The 12,357-nt window shown below is 40.7% G+C and overlaps 1 protein-coding gene across 1 annotated transcript in view; it reads left to right on the top strand.

Annotated features, from left to right (window-relative positions):
• The first annotated feature begins 2,278 nt into the window (after nucleotides 1-2,278).
• Nucleotides 2,279-12,357, top strand: part of RAB12 (RAB12, member RAS oncogene family) — a 14,656-nt gene continuing 4,577 nt past the window's right edge. Inside the window, 3 exon segments of the mRNA XM_083624251.1 lie at nucleotides 2,279-3,120; nucleotides 7,392-7,452; nucleotides 7,601-7,628. Coding sequence (XP_083480377.1) covers nucleotides 2,886-3,120; nucleotides 7,392-7,452; nucleotides 7,601-7,628 — 324 coding nt within the window. The 5' untranslated portion in view covers nucleotides 2,279-2,885.

Genomic DNA, 12,357 nt, shown 5'->3' with positions numbered 1-12,357 from the left:
TCCTCAACTGCTGTCAAATACTGACTTAATTTGTCATGAAAACAGCAGCATTCATATTTTATAACCTGTTGACATATTGATTGTTTCTCCAGAAAAATAATTACAAATATAATCTGAACTATCTGTCTTGCAGGTTAATTCTGTGGCCTTCCATGTGGAATTCCATGGAAGAGCAAAGAAGAAGCTGGGGGGGGTGGCGGGTGGGGGTAAAGGCTGGAAGCACAGGTGAAAACTGACACACAAAAATTGTCCAGCCTGCTCTTGTACATTTCACAGCAACTTCAATGGGAGAAAACATGAGGTGAATAAATTGCCCAATTGGAATTAAATTTTCACCATCAACTAATGTCTGCATAGCAAACTGCCCTTAAAGGGAATGTTACAGTGGCATTAAGCCAATGAGAAGGGGAGACATATATTATAACCAGCCCTTACTTTAGTTGTTACATCTTCTACCTTTTAATTTTTCCCATCTAAACAATATTTATGAAAAGGCAGATAAATCAACCTAAATTGAGCAATGGAGAAATATATACCTTAAGATACCTTAATGTTTGTTCTTCTTCTTCTCCCACCCATTTGACTAGGTTGCCCCAGCCACTCTGGGTGGCTTCCAACAAGAAGGTGAGTGCCTGCATGATTATATACAAAACATGGCCACTAAGAAATAAGATGGAAATATCAACATGCTTGACAGAATGCTGAGATTTAGAAAAGATTAAAAAAAAAAAAATTCTGGGAGGAGGAAATGATGATAATTGCATAACAGTCCACTGAGGTATGAGCATGTTTAGCAGCCCCGAAAGCGGGGAAGGCACTTGCTACTTGAGACTCTAACACAATGGTTCTTTAACCTTGTTTTGGGCCACAGACCCCTTTAAGAATTTGATGAAAACCACGGAACCCCTCCCCAGACAACTGCACATAAACACATACAAGATTCTGCATACAATTCATTTAGTTGTATTGAAATTTATCTATTTTCTGCCTGGTTACAGACCCCTTGAAGCCTATCCATGGACCCATTAGGGTTAAGAACCTCTGCTCTAACAACTTATAGCATAGATGGGGAACTTCCAGCCTGCAGTCCTGATTGTGTCCTGGAAGGGGCATGAGTAGCTGGCAGAAGCACTTAAGAGGAGCACATCTGATAGGCAGTAAGGATACATAGCAAGGTTTGGTTGCAGGTCCCACTTATTCCAATATTAGCTTAAGGCTGCAATTCCATGCAGTTCCTGGGAATATGACTTGCTTCTGAGTAAACATATAGTTACACGCCACCCCAATCTCCACAAGCAGTGCAAGATTCCAGGGGTTCCAGGTGCTCACCCAGCATTGTATTTTCATTGGGAAGATCGAGGCACAGTGGAAGCTAGTGTCTTTAAGTAATATGCTTTATTAACATACAGTCATACCTCGGGATGAATACGCTTCAGGTTAAGCATTTTCGGGTTGTGCTCTGCAGCGACCCGGAAGTAATGGAGCGCGTTACTTCTAGGTTTCGCTGCTCACGCATATGCAGATGATAAAAATGACGTCACGCGCATGTGCGGAAGTGGCAAAATGCCACCCACGCACGCGCAATCGCATGTTTTGTTCGCTTCAGGATGTGAACGGGGCTCCGGAACGGATCCCGCTCACATCCAGAGGTACCTCTGTATATTAATACCTGGAGGTCTGCAATGAAAGGGGTGCGGAACATTATACCCCAAGAGTATTTCTCGTTGTCCCTCTCAAGGCTTCAGCAAGCTTGTGTCCACAACAGCAGGCAGCCATGGCTCTGGGTCTCTTAGTGCAGCCCCCTCCAGCTAGTAGCCAAGATGGTCCTGCCCCACTGCCCAGCAGCTCATGGAGGTCTGCCCTTTTTTCTCCTTCTTCACAGCACACCACACCACAAGCCTCCTGTAAAACAATACTTTGTTCCTGTCACCTCACACAAAGTCACCTGAGCAACTTCTGTTTTGCAGACCTGAGCACCTTGTTTAGTAATGGCCTACATTCAACCAGCCCAGCCAGGCTAGTTTGCGCAGGCTAAACCTAAGGATGCAGCCCAACCTCTTAATGCAGCCCAAGCTCAAGTTGCTATTAGAAGCACAGATAAGGGGATGCTTGAAAAGGGAAGGTTATTTATTAGGGTTGCCACTCTTCTTTCTTAAGACTAAAAAAAAACTTTTCATGAGTGAAAAAGACATCACCGATTAATATACAAGCTCAATTAATCTGCTCTCTTGCATATATATATATGCGCAGCAAGAGAGCAGGTGCCATGATAGCAATCTCCCTTCTTTCCCACACAATGCGAAACGCCTGGTGTGAGAGGGTGGCGATGCTTTATCTAAAAACGGGAGTGACCGCCTTAGTTGTCGCTCTTTTTGTTTTTGACAGGGCTCAGAAAAGATGTCCGAAAGGTCAGGAATTCAACAGGCGAAAACTGTGCCCTTGCTGTATCTCTGCGATAGCTGCTGCCCATTAAATTTCACCCCGTGACGCCGCTGCGGGTGCAGCTCCTCCTTGCTGCGGCCTCGCGCGATGAGGGGGGCGCTCGGCCGGGGAGAGCGCGCCAGCCTCAGGGCCTGGCGGCGGCGGCGAAGATCTTCCTCCTCCTCCGACGCCGGTGTCCGGGCCGCTTCCCCCCTCAAGGTGACCGCGCCGAGTCCTCCCGCGCCGCAGAGGGCGCTGCCTCCCTCCGTGTGACTCGGGGCGTCTCTGGCTCGCAGCTTCTTGCTCGTCATCCGGGTGACCGCGGCGCAGACCGACTGGGGCCCCGCTTCTCCTCCTTCTCTGGCCGGGACAAGACGTAGCGGGCGAGGGCAGCCGGGCCTTGGGCCGGGCCCTGACTGAAGCAGCGGGCGGTGGGCAGTGGGGCTCGCGAGCCGCATGAGTGGATGGAGCCGGGCTCTGGGCTGCAGCGGAGGGGGCCGGGGCTCGGCGGCGGGCTGGGCTCGGCCGGCGGCTCCCCTGCGCTCTCGGGGCCTCAGGGACGCCGCAGGAAGCAGCCGCCGCGCCCGGCCGACTTCAAGCTGCAGGTGATCATCATCGGCTCGCGGGGCGTCGGCAAGACCAGCCTGATGGAGCGCTTCACGGACGACACCTTCTGCGAGGCCTGCAAGTCCACCGTAGGTACGGTGAGGCCCGTCGGCGGGGCCGAGGAGGGGGAGGGCGAGGAGAAGGGGACTTCCAGGGGGAAGCGGGGGCGTCGTGGGTAGGGTGGAGTGGGGCGTTACAAATCTTATTTTTAAAATTAGGGTTGCTCTCTAAGCCTTGGTCTTAGATTCGTGCTTGGGTTCCTTAACCCACCCCATTTCCTCACCCCGTTAGTTGTGAAGACGCCTCTTAAAACACCCGGGCCGCATCCATAACTTGCGGTCCGTGTGAAATCCCTGTTTCCTTCGAAACTGCAAGCAGCCCCATAGTAAGGTTGGGCTGGGAGATACAATGCTGCTATTGTTTGTTCAGGTGAAGCGCGCTCTCTCTCTTTTATCCTTTAGGGATGAAGTGCTCTCTCCTTTCCTCTCAGGGCGGGGAGTGAATAGTCTTTTCCTGCCCTTTACTGGGATGACAAAGATAAACTTGTATTATTAAAACTACCTCCAGTTAGATTTGCCTGGGAAGGGGTACACTAATTTAGTGTACCTGTGTGTAGAGACTCAGGCACTGGGCACATTCTACTTGCGTTGTTGGAGTAAAGAGCCAGTTATCTTGCTAGAATGCTAAAGTGATGAGGGAGGAAGAAGTATCCCATCATCCGATTAATTTATTGCTAGTGGCTTCTCAGTTTGGGCAGTGCTTAATTATTAGAAAATGTTTATGTGTTTTTACTCATGACATCGCTGTTTTGTTGATCTGGTGTGAGAGTCTTTGTTTATTACCCAGGATCTGTCCCTGACCCAGGGTGATAGGGGAGACTCTTCCCTTTCATTTGAGATGAAAGTAACTCTGATTATACAGTGTTACCTCATCTCTCCAAGACCTTCTTAGTGGTGGTAAACAAAAGCTAAATATATGACAGTAATAGCAAGATGGTCTCCTTCAGTGGTAACTGCATTGCTATTAGTCCACAAACAATCCTTCAGTTAGTTAGTTCAACTACTTTTTATGGAAAGTCTTGATAGTTATTATTTCACAGAATTGGCCCCAGTGTGCACACACCTATAAACTAGCGGTCAGGGATGATGGGAATGGTAGTCCAACAACATCTAGGAACCCAAGGTTGAGAGAGGCTGCTGTACACAGTACTGAGCTAGATAGAGAAATGGTCTAACCTTGTATAAGGCAGCTTCCTGGTCTACACTAACAAGCAGTGACTCTCCAGGGTTTCGGACAACAGACATTCCTAGCACTATCTGGATATATCAGGGATTAAACTTGGGACCTCCTGTGTGAAAAGCAAATGTTTTACTATTGAACTTGAGCTGTTCTCCTTGTGGAACATAAAATGTCTAATATGCTATACCTGGACATCTAACAGTTACAAAGGAACAACTTAAAAGTAGTTTCTTGGCTGTTAAGATGGCTGGTACAATCTTTATTAAATCTTCTGCAATGCTACGTAAATCCACCTGCATCCTTTATTAAGATTTATTGACCTACAGTGCTACAATCTTGCAGCAGTTAAATCTCCTTGATTAGTGAGGCTATTCATTGTGTGAATGCTTATGGCAGGGAAGGGAACCTATGTCCCTAACTGTTGCTGGACCCCAGCTCCTATCAGTCCCAGCCATCATAGCCAGCAAGAGCTTCAGGGCCACAAGTTCCCCACCCCTGGTTTATAGGGTTGTCCAGTGCCTTGGGTTCTAAAGAATCCCTGGTGTTCTACTAAGCTTATGACATTTATTGGTATTCTCCTTATCATTGTGGTTTAATGTTTTAATAGGGATAAGCAGAGCTTTAGGTTCATTTTCTAGCTCCTGCATGTCCAAACAAATTAAATGCTAAATAGCTTCAGCTATAAGATACTGTTCTGTGCATATTACATTAATGTTAATGTATGGCACTCTCCAGGGTTCTAAAATTCCCTTATGGGAGTTTTCTCTGTTCATGTTGTCAACCAAAGGAATATCTCCATTTAATATAGGATTTGTTTGTAATTTAAACAACATTTAATTGCAATAAGATGTTGTAATTACTGATTACTTACAATTCAGTTCTATGTATGTTTACTCCTTAGTAAACCCTATTAGGTTCAATGGGAGTAATTTCTAGGTGAATACAGGATTGTAGTCTTGGTTACATATAATAGTAACTTACTAGCCACAACATGTGTGCTATTTTTAGAAACTGGAAGCAAGGATTGCAGAAGTCAGTGCATGGTGACTGATAATCACAGAACAGGACATGGGACTTCTGGTTTGGGCTGTTAACCCAATTGTTTCTTAAAGTAAAAATGTGTAAGATATCCCCCAGAATCTGGAGTACAGCAATCACTCATTTCCTCTGTGCTCCATGCTGGGTGATATGAAGCCAGGTATAAACCATGTTTCTGTAAATTTCTTATCGGATACATGTACATGGGTGTGTGTTGTGGGATAAACCAGTGTAGGTGTTCTCCAAAGCAGCCATACCATGTAGAGAATTTAGAAAACATTTACAATGATTTTACAGAAACTCTGAAAGTACAACATATACTTCAAAACAGGGATAACTACCACTATATCTTAATTTTACGACATTTCTGAGTCACCTTACCACAACACTCAAAATGGCTTATAGACAAAAAATACACTTGTTCTGCTGGCTTTATTCCATTTCAATCAACTAAAAATAGCAAGTGGCTCACAAAAAAGCTATCCAAACATTTATCTGAAACAAAAAGATCTTATAAAGAAGAGCGCCTCCTAACATCTTCAGGTGAAGCATTCCCTCTTCCTTGAAGTTCTGGGTGAGGTCAAAGACTATCCAGCAATTTTAATAACTAAGAAATTAGCTGTTTACCAAGTCAGAACCCAAAGCCACACTGACTCTTGACAATTATTTCTGATAAGGGTTCATGTTCAGAATCTAGGTTGTATAGAAAAGAAATATACAATTGTTTCTGAATAAGCAGGCGACCAATTCTTTAAGGCACCTTGCTTTAAGTGTATTATATACATATTGCACCATGGAAAGGACTGAACAGCCTTTATTCAAAATGGAGCGATCTGTGAGATTTAATAAAATGAAAAATGAACTAATGGGTAGAGCTAAGTTTAGTAGATGAGTGTTCGTTTGGTAATGAGAGAGATCAGCTGTCAAGCTGTAAACAGCTGAAATAGGATCGGAAGAATCAAAACAAGTAGGCATTTTTGATGTCATTTTAAGATTGAAACTTTACTTCTGACTCTGGACTATAACCTTTTGCTCTGTGTTATATTTGAGATTGTGAGTGTGTTTGAGTTGTGAAAAATATAAGAGAGAAAATTAAAAAGTTATAGGATTTGAAGGGTTTTTTTCAGGCTGCAGGAAAAATATTTCTAAGTCTCTAATCACACTGAAGTTAAATTTATGTGATAGATTTTATTCTAGTGTATATCGAAAAGCACTGAATTCTCTGAACCAATCGATAGTGGCATATATTTGAGTTGCTTAGCTGTACTGCAATATTATGAAACATAGGACAATCAGTAAGAAAACTATCCAGCTGAAAAGTGACGGGACCAAACTTATCCTCTTTTCTCTCTCCTTTCCCTACCACTTCCCAATTGACTAGCTTGGGACATGAAATTTAATGAATCCCCCACCAATGATATCAGTTTTAAATAACCTAATTTTCAAATGTAGTTTCTAAAATAAAAATGTTATGCAGGAGTAAATTTATTATTTATTAAATTTCTATACCACCCTTCATCTGAGGGTCACATGGTGGTTTACAGTATAAAAACGGAAAAGTCATTGTGCTACGTGCAATGAAATGTGTATAATGGAAGCTGTTATACCTATATACATACTTCACCAATGTCAGTGGCGTAGCGACCCTCTCCCGATGACCGGGGCTGAGCTTTTAAAAATATTCCTTTAAGTAGAAGTTGGACAAGTTTAACTTCTCTAGCTATATCCCCACACTCGATAACAAGGCTGAAGCAAACAGAACTATTAAAATGCAATAACTGATGGGGATCCTTTTTTAAAAAAATAGAACTTCTGGTGGTTCCTAGAAAATAATTGAGTAATTAAAAAAAAACAACCCCAACCTTTCCCCTTGTTGAAAATATTTTTGGTGGTAGCATACTAGATAAGTTCATGTGGAGTGCTTATAAAAAATATCTGTTCTTTGTCTCCTCCTTGCCTCTTTAAGTGGTACAAGTCCACCTTCTTACGTTACGTAAATATGAACAGGTACTAAATTAAACTAAATCATACCTGTGTTGCTTTTACTGCTTATTCCTCCTTTTTTGTTTACTGTATTTTATTTATAGGTGTTGATTTTAAAATCAAAACAGTAGAGCTAAGAGGAAAGAAAATTAGATTACAAATCTGGTAAGTAAAAATAACAACCAAAACCAGGAGAATGTTTTAAAGTTTTGTGTTCTAGCATGGTTTTAATATGCTTGTCTAATATGATTAACTGTTATAAGACGACTTAGCTTTAATATACCTACTGCTCCTTTCCCTTTCCCTCACACAGCTATAGCAATAGGTATCAAATTCATAAGGTAATGTTTTTGGGGTGGAATCAAGTAATGTACCCTACAACTTTTATTTAAGCATTTTTATGTTGTTGTTCAGTTGATAAGGCTCTCAGAGCAGCTTATATAAAGTCAATGAGAAGAAGACAGTCTATTTTAATATTTTCAGTATGCATTTCTAACAAGAATCACCAGTGCGTTTTTGGCTGTTTCATTAAATAATTTCCTATACTTTTTATTACTTCACATACACCAATTTTTGTCTTTCGGCGTGTCAAATCATTATACAATCTTAAAATTGGCATGTTACTTTAAAAGTACTTAGGGCTGGGGAAGTCCATGGCATTTGGAGATCTTGGTGCTTAAATATTTGATCCAGACATCACCAAAATTGAAATGAGGAAAATTAGGCTTGCTCTAAAGACCATTAGTGATACTGATGAAAAATATATGTATGAAAACAGGGTTATATATTGCTTTAAGATCCAATGAATGCGGGATAATTGTACAGAAGTAGTTTCTGTGCTGTTCATCCATGCTATAGAAGTATACATAGTAGTGTGGTGCAAATTGCTGTTGTGATAAAATAAACCACCTATGCTTAACAGTCCTAATCCTGTAAGATAGCTAATGGCTTTATCCTAGTGTATTAATAATACTTCATGCATTAGAGATAACTTACTAGATTTGCTAATAACTTGTAGTAGAAAAATTAGGCTGTGGCTGTTCAGATGGCAACACTGATCTAATCTGATAGTATTTAACTCTTGCATAGATGCAGTGAATTCAGTTTACTAACTCCTCTTGGCAGGTCACCATCAGCTCTGTTTGTCGCACCATGTGTTTGTCTTGCTTCCATCTGAGTTATTTGCTGTTGCATCTTTCGTATCATCTGTTACCTAATACTTGAAAGTTACTGGCATGACTTCATTCCTCATCTGTGTCCCCATCTGGAATCCTATGGCCACAGAATGGTACTTGAGCCAGCATGATGTTTAGCCAGGGCCTACTGAAGCCGATACGAGGTAATGTAGTATTTCAATGTGCCAATATCTTTGGGTGTGAAAATAATCATTACTGCAACCTTCTTAGATTCAGTGTTTTTTTAAAAAAATAAAAATCCTGAAAAGACATCTGAAATTCTGCCCTAAGTAAAATAAGGTCATCCTATTAATTTCAATGAATGTTCGTCACATGTAACTATATACTTGGATGCCTAACAGGAGCCAATGTTCTGACATTTATTAGTCTCCATAAATTGAGATTAATTAAAAAAAAACTGTCAAAAGGATGTTACTTAGCAAAATAGCACTCCATGGAGATTGTGATGCATCAAAGATTTCCTACGTTTTAAGTAAGCAAAAATATTTATTAAAGATTTTATTCCTACCAAGGAGTACTTTGTACACTCTTATGCACACAGAGCTTTTGCACACTATATTTGTTGGAGAAAGCAAATGAACGCAGATTGAATGTCTGTGCAATGGTCTGCTGCGTCCGGTGGAATGAATGGGGAAACTCTTAGAGTCAGAGTGTTTCAAACCTATATAAATATATTGGATTGGTTATTTGTAAGATTTTTTGAATCAAGATAAATCTAGAGTTCAATTCCTGATGAAAGGTTAAAGGAGTTGGACATGTTTAGCCTAAAGAAGAAATTGCTAAGAAGTGACATGTTAGCCTTCTTCAAATATTTGAAGAGCTGTTACATAGATGATGGAGAAGAATTATTTTCTATTGCTCCAGGGGGAAGGACCCTAGGACTTGAACCAGTTAGTTCAGATTAGGAGAAATGTTTTTTTTAAAAAAATATTAGGAAGTACTTACTGACAGAACAAACAGTTTGACAGTGAAACAGGCTGCCTTGGAAGATAGCAAACTGCTTTTTTAGACTTCTTCAACAGAGGCTAAATACCCACGTTTCTGGGGTGCTATGGTAGTGAATTTCCTGCATAAGTAGGGGAATGACTTTTGAAATCCCTTTCAGATGTAAAATTCCTATAAATTACATTATTGACAATTAAAATGTTGCTTTATTGGCTACTATACAAATGTAGCATAACGTTTATTCATTTTACTCTAATTTTAATTTTTGTTTGATCTCAGCATCTTTCACCAACAAACATTTGCCACTATAATAATCTCATTGTCTTCATTCCCCCCCCCCCCCCGAAAAAACCCCAGGGAGTCATTGACCTATTTTAAATTAGTTGTTAGCATTGCCTAGCTTTTCTAAGAACTTAAATCAGCTGTTGGGATCATGCAGAAGCTTTAAAAGAATCCATGCTGCCATGCTTATGTTCTCGTTGCTGTAAAAACAAACGTGGCACTTCTACATCTTGAATATTTCTCAAATTGTTCCAGTTTTGATTATCTAATTGAACACTACTTGAAAAAATGAACTTGTATTTTCTCTTCAGCATTTGGGAAATTCACAAATTTTGAATATAAGGGCCACTTCAAAGATGACCTTTTCCTATGCCATTGGAACTTATATAGGAAATGTTGTGGAAAGTATATGTAGTATGAATTGTTGTGTGCAAGTTTGCTTTTGTGCATGCATTATCCATGTAGGAAAATAATCCATCTGAAGTGGCCCTGTGTCTATAGCTGGATGTCTAAAGTTTGGTGTTTCCTTTCCTGTTTCCCTTTGTCACAAAATACTGATGTCACAAAGTCTAGAGTTAAAGTGTGTGTTCAAGTGTTTTCATTTACATTTTAAGCATGCATGCCCACATATTTTTAAAGCTTTTTGTGAGATATTCATTTCCCATGTCATTCCTTCAGGGTATATCTAGGAGTTAGATGTTCTCTGCTAAGTGTACATCAAGACAATATGTCATTTACATTGGGAATGGTAGTGTTGGTGTGCATGTTTCCCATGTTGACATCCTGCATGCATGTTTTTCCTTCAATTTGAAGTGCTCAAGTGGAGTTCAGTGATTATTCCTTTTTGTACATGCAAATTGTGAAATATATATGAAAGTTTTAAGTGAAAAAATATTTCCAAAGATAAGTCTAAAATAAGAGTGGTTGCCTTCTGAAAAGGTGCTCTTGAAGTTGCACGATCTTCCAGAACAGGGCTCAGTGTATAGAAAGAATGAATAATCTCCATACTTAGGAACTGAACTTAAGGGTTGGTTTGCTTTGTCACCTTGTTAGAAGGTTGGGTCTTGAGGAGGAGAAGACTTAGTTGCATATAACAGTCTCCTTCTTTCCATGTTCCTTATTGTGATGCGGACTAGAAAAATGTTACCGTGCAATTTTTAAACTCGCTGTGTTTGCAAGCTGAAGTGATACTTGGCATACAATACAAGCAAAGTGTCCATGAAACTTTACTGGTAGCCCAATGGCCACACTCGACAAAACAATAAACATGTGAATGCTAAAAAACAAGTCTATTTTTAAACTTAGGGTCGTGGGTTCAAGCGCCATGTTGGGCAAAGATTCCTGCATTGCCAGGGATTTATTGCCAGGAATCTATTCTTCTGCTGACAGGGTTCATTAGGTGAATCCTGCCCACAGTGTTGCTGAGCTCTGGTCATAAGGAGATATATTTGGCACGAGGGGGGAAGCCTTCAGCACTTTGAACCCCTCTTAGGATGTGGAGAATAAATCGTTATAGGCATGTCATGCCCATCTTGAAAGTTTTCTGAAGCTGCAGTAGCAAAATTATTTCCCAGATATGCTGGGAAGAAGGAACCAAGGAAAGGCAGTGTTAAGTGTGGAAGCTGTACCAACCCTGGCTTCTCTCATTCCATCACTCTGGCCCCACTGGCCTTTCTATTTTATTTTTTATATTACATCCAGCTATAAGAGCCCACCTATATATTATCTATCATCTGTAGGATCCCTGCCACAGAAATCTAAGATAGAGAAACTGTAATATTAAGTGGTGTATAAATTATTAAAACAAATTCATAAAAAATAGCCTGCTTTCCTTATCCCTTTTATAACCAAATAATTCCTTTAGTCATATTTTACATACCTCTATACACACACAAAGAGAGCTGGGTTTAGGCTTGGATGAACAGACCAACAGATATATTTAAAGAGCAAACATATATATACTAATTTATTTTTTTTCATAATAGGATTATTTGCCGCTTTAATATAAAATAGAGCTTTTATGTGCTTTGAAATGCTTATTAACTTGTCTTAATTATCTTATTAATCTAAATAAATATGCAGTTGCCTTTAATGTTCACCTAAAGTCTTCCCTCTGGTCAAGTCTCTTTACACCCAGATACCTTACAGGCTTCACTGAGGACTTTACCCAGGGCCAGGGCCTTGCTACTTTTAGGCAGCCTCTACTAATGGACAATATGGCTTCAGCTCCTCTGGAGGAGTGATGCTGGAGTATGTCTCTTTCTTTTCCCTAAGACCTTCTCAGCTTTAGCCTTCAGCTCTGTGTCTTGGTTTCTTCTTAAATGGCCATGTGATGCCATAAGGATTTCCCAAGTTTCAGCACAGCTCTGGCTGCTTCCTCTGGTAGGGCAGATATTGCTCAGCACCATCCTCTCTTCATACTTGCTTTCAACCTCTTCTGAGTCTCTTCCTCAGTCCCTCTCAAAACGGTGCTGTGCTTGCCCTTCCATTCTGTTCTGTCAGAAATTGCTAATCAGTTACAAGGCTCTCTGCATCTCGTTGAACCAGTGCGTTCAATTGGAATATCTTCTAAATGACCTACCACAGCTTGACTTTCTAAATTTTAATGACCCTTATAAAAGCTGAGTTCTGCTAGTTGTCATAACAG

The sequence above is a fragment of the Podarcis filfolensis genome (genome assembly GCF_964270895.1).
Source record: "Podarcis filfolensis genome assembly, chromosome: 7".
Taxonomy (NCBI): Eukaryota; Metazoa; Chordata; class Lepidosauria; order Squamata; family Lacertidae; genus Podarcis; species Podarcis filfolensis.
Note: the sequence above shows the minus strand (reverse complement) of the source record. Positions and strands in the feature narration are given on the sequence as shown.